The following is a 3054-nucleotide window of genomic DNA, read 5'->3' on the forward strand; positions in this document are numbered from 1 at the left end:
TTGAAAATAGTTTACTGAAGAAAGTAACGGTTTTATTCAGAGGTTTGGCCGGAAAAGTGTGCACGAACTGTTGAAATAATAATTTTCAATCCTCGTTGAAAAAAACCTGGCTTTTTGCATAAATTAGGTAATATTTGCACAGATAGGCACATGGAAACAAATTATATATTATATTTTTATTAAAACATTTTTGTCAAGGGGAAAATCACTTTTTTTAAAGAATTACAAATTACATTTTATCATAGAAAAATATATTTTTGACAAGTGATTTCTAATAGAAAAGCAATTTATCGAATAAAAAGTAATTTGTAGTAATTTTTAAAGTAATTTTTTGGCGAAAAACTACTTTCAAAATTACTTTTTGTTCAACGAATTACCAAAAAATTAATTTTGAATGATTTCTCCTCGATTATTGTATGGCCAAAAACTATTGGTAAATGCCAATTGCTGACCGATTAATACACTGAGAGAAACTTTTCTGAAAAGATCACAGATGGCGTTTGTAAATGGTTAGTTTCCAAACTTTTTTATATGAAGGTTGCGAATTGTCCAACTTTTTCGGTAATATCGTATTGCAAAAAAAGTTTGACAATTCACAACCTCCATATAACAAAGTTTGGAAACTAACCACTTACAAACGCCATCTGTGATCTTTTCAGAAAAGTTTTTCTCAGTGTAGGCATATTCCAATAAAAAAACGAATTATTGACAAACATGTTAATAAATTGTTGAGTTTAGGTTTTTTTTTGTAGTGAATCAATCAACGTCATATAGATGATCTGTTGTGCATCAAATATTGATTTGTTTCTAATTCGGTACAGCAAGTTAGTTTTATTGGCGGCTTTTAATTATAATTTTCCACTTCTTTGACCCAAGGCGTTGATTTTTACTGATTCATGCCATAAATTTTTCATGCAAACTATTGAGGGAGAAAAATGTAGATTTTGTTACCTTGAAATTGTGTTCTTTGAAATTTTAATGAACACATTTGCGATATGCAATCAACAAACTGGGTCTCAAATTGTGGGCTAGATTTACTGAACCATATATTCTTACAATTACTAGTTTCAGCCGAACTGTTGACTTTGCAACAAATTCTCTCTTATCATCCGGTGTAAAAAAAAACGTTGGTGATTTGATACCATGTCAAAAGAAAAACAAAGAGTGGGAATTGAAGAATTCAGCGAATCAACTGGATTTCAAATCGTTGACCAACCAGTTGATGATATAGATATGATTCGACAAACATCAATGTCCAATGATATGGATGACGAGGCATTCTATATCTGCAATATTTCCAATATCATTCAGAAGCATCAACTTTGGAAGAAATGCATGCCACGTGTAATTCCATTTTACGGTATTTCAAATTCCCCTTTATCTCCATATCATAGATAAAACTAAAAGATTTCTATCTTTATAGCGGTTAAGTGCAATGATAGCCCTATCGTGCTTCAGACTTTGGCCACACTGGGAACCGGTTTCGACTGCGCATCCAAGGGAGAAATTGCAATGGTCATGAACTGTGGTGTTGCTCCACAGTCGATTATATATGCTAATCCAACTAAATCGGTTTCACATCTCAAGTATGCCCGTGAAAGGGGCGTTAGTGTTATGACTGTTGATAATGATTATGAACTTCACAAAATCAAACAACACTATCCCGATGCAAAGTAGGCAGTTTGGAAGTTTGATGGGTTTTTTTTCAGTTATTGATAATTTATTCTGGTTTTAGGTTGGTTTTACGCATTCGTTGCGATGCAAAATTTACACGATGGTTACCTTTTGGTAAGAAATTCGGATGCGATCCGGACAAAGAAGCAGAAGGACTCATTAAATTGGCAAAATCCTTAGATTTGAACGTATGTTTTAAACCAAAAGTTTTTTTTTCCTATCTGATACTTGTTTGTGAATCAATTAAATGTTTGATTTAGATGATTGGAATAAGTTTTCATGTTGGTTGTGGTTGTATGGAGTCATCCGCTTATGAAAGGGCAATCCAGCTGTCGCGCAAATTGTTTGATTTTGCCGCAAGTATTGATTACAACTTCACACTATTGGATATTGGTGGTGGTTTTCCGGGTGAAATAGGCACGGATATCGAGGAGGTGTGTGCGTGTGTGTTATGGCTCTTTACTGGCCGAAATATGATTGTAATCAAAAACCATTATTCTTCGCAGATTGCATCGATTGTGAATCGCAGTATAGAAATGTATTTCCCATCACCAAATGTTGATATTATTGCGGAACCAGGTCGATATTATGTATCATCAGCTTTTACATTAGCTTGTCGCATTCATTCGATGCGTAAAGTTTATCGAAATGGGAAATTCGATTCATTCATGTATCACATCAATGACGGTGTATTTGGATCATTCATAAACTGTTTGTTTGATAAAAGTTTTGCACATCCCACGACATTGAAGTCAGAGAATGAGGAATTGTTTAAAAGTATCATTTGGGGCCAAACAGCTGCTTCGATTGATCAGGTAAAATAATGACAAGATAACTAACACTGAAAAGACTTATCTTATCTTCATTGAAATAATGTGATAATCCGTATAACGACAGTGTTCGTATTTATATCGTAAGACAAATATAATTATAAATAGATTGAATCGTAAGTCAGCAGCGAATATAAGTACATTATTACAGGTGTGTGAAGATGTTCTATTGCCAGAATTGGACATCGGCGATTTTATCATATTCCAAAATATGGGTGCATACACTATTCCGGTCGCAACCTCTTTCAACGGATTCCCACGCTCAAAAGTCAAATTCTACATAGATCGCAAACATTTGAATGTAAATACATTATTGGTAATGAAATTATAATAGATTGATTGACCAAACAATATCTTAATAATTTTCTAAGGTAATCAACAAAATCTGTAACATCAAAGTTGGCATCTGAACAATCATTCAATTTTGTGCGGCCGTGACTGATAGAAGTCAAAACAATATCATGGGGAAAAAACAACACTGTTTTCCAAAAAAGCAAAGAATACACGATGTACATTTCCTCATTGTAAATAAAATGAAATTTAAAAAAAA

At 33.3% G+C, this 3054-nt stretch overlaps 1 protein-coding gene across 3 annotated transcripts; it reads left to right on the forward strand.

The window, feature by feature from the left end:
* On the forward strand, positions 1–3054 carry LOC129571989 (ornithine decarboxylase 1-like). Of its 3 annotated transcripts, none has more exons than XM_055451888.1 (8): positions 1–127; positions 1066–1360; positions 1424–1673; positions 1736–1862; positions 1935–2108; positions 2181–2489; positions 2656–2805; positions 2876–3054. In XM_055451888.1, exons 2-8 carry the CDS (start codon positions 1144–1146, stop codon positions 2912–2914), a joined length of 1266 nt encoding a protein of 421 aa, XP_055307863.1. In that variant the 5' UTR covers positions 1–127; positions 1066–1143; the 3' UTR covers positions 2915–3054. The 3 variants fall into 3 exon arrangements, with proteins under 3 accessions (XP_055307863.1, XP_055307862.1, XP_055307861.1); XM_055451887.1 differs by lacking the exon at positions 1–127 and adding an exon at positions 718–815; XM_055451886.1 differs by lacking the exon at positions 1–127 and adding an exon at positions 728–824.

This window comes from Sitodiplosis mosellana, unplaced genomic scaffold (assembly GCF_009176505.1).
Source record: "Sitodiplosis mosellana isolate CC-2019 unplaced genomic scaffold, AAFC_SMos_1.0 Smas_scaffold_3908, whole genome shotgun sequence".
NCBI lineage: Eukaryota > Metazoa > Arthropoda > Insecta > Diptera > Cecidomyiidae > Sitodiplosis > Sitodiplosis mosellana.

Excerpts from the sequence above, each read along its gene's own strand:
- LOC129571989 (XM_055451888.1), top strand. The coding sequence starts at position 1,144 with ATGTCAAAAGAAAAACAAAGAGTGGGAATTGAAGAATTCAGCGAATCA. Across the intron at positions 1,361-1,423 it reads ACGTGTAATTCCATTTTACG|CGGTTAAGTGCAATGATAGC; the intron begins GTATTTCAAATT and ends CTATCTTTATAG. Across the intron at positions 2,490-2,655 it reads CAGCTGCTTCGATTGATCAG|GTGTGTGAAGATGTTCTATT; the intron begins GTAAAATAATGA and ends ACATTATTACAG.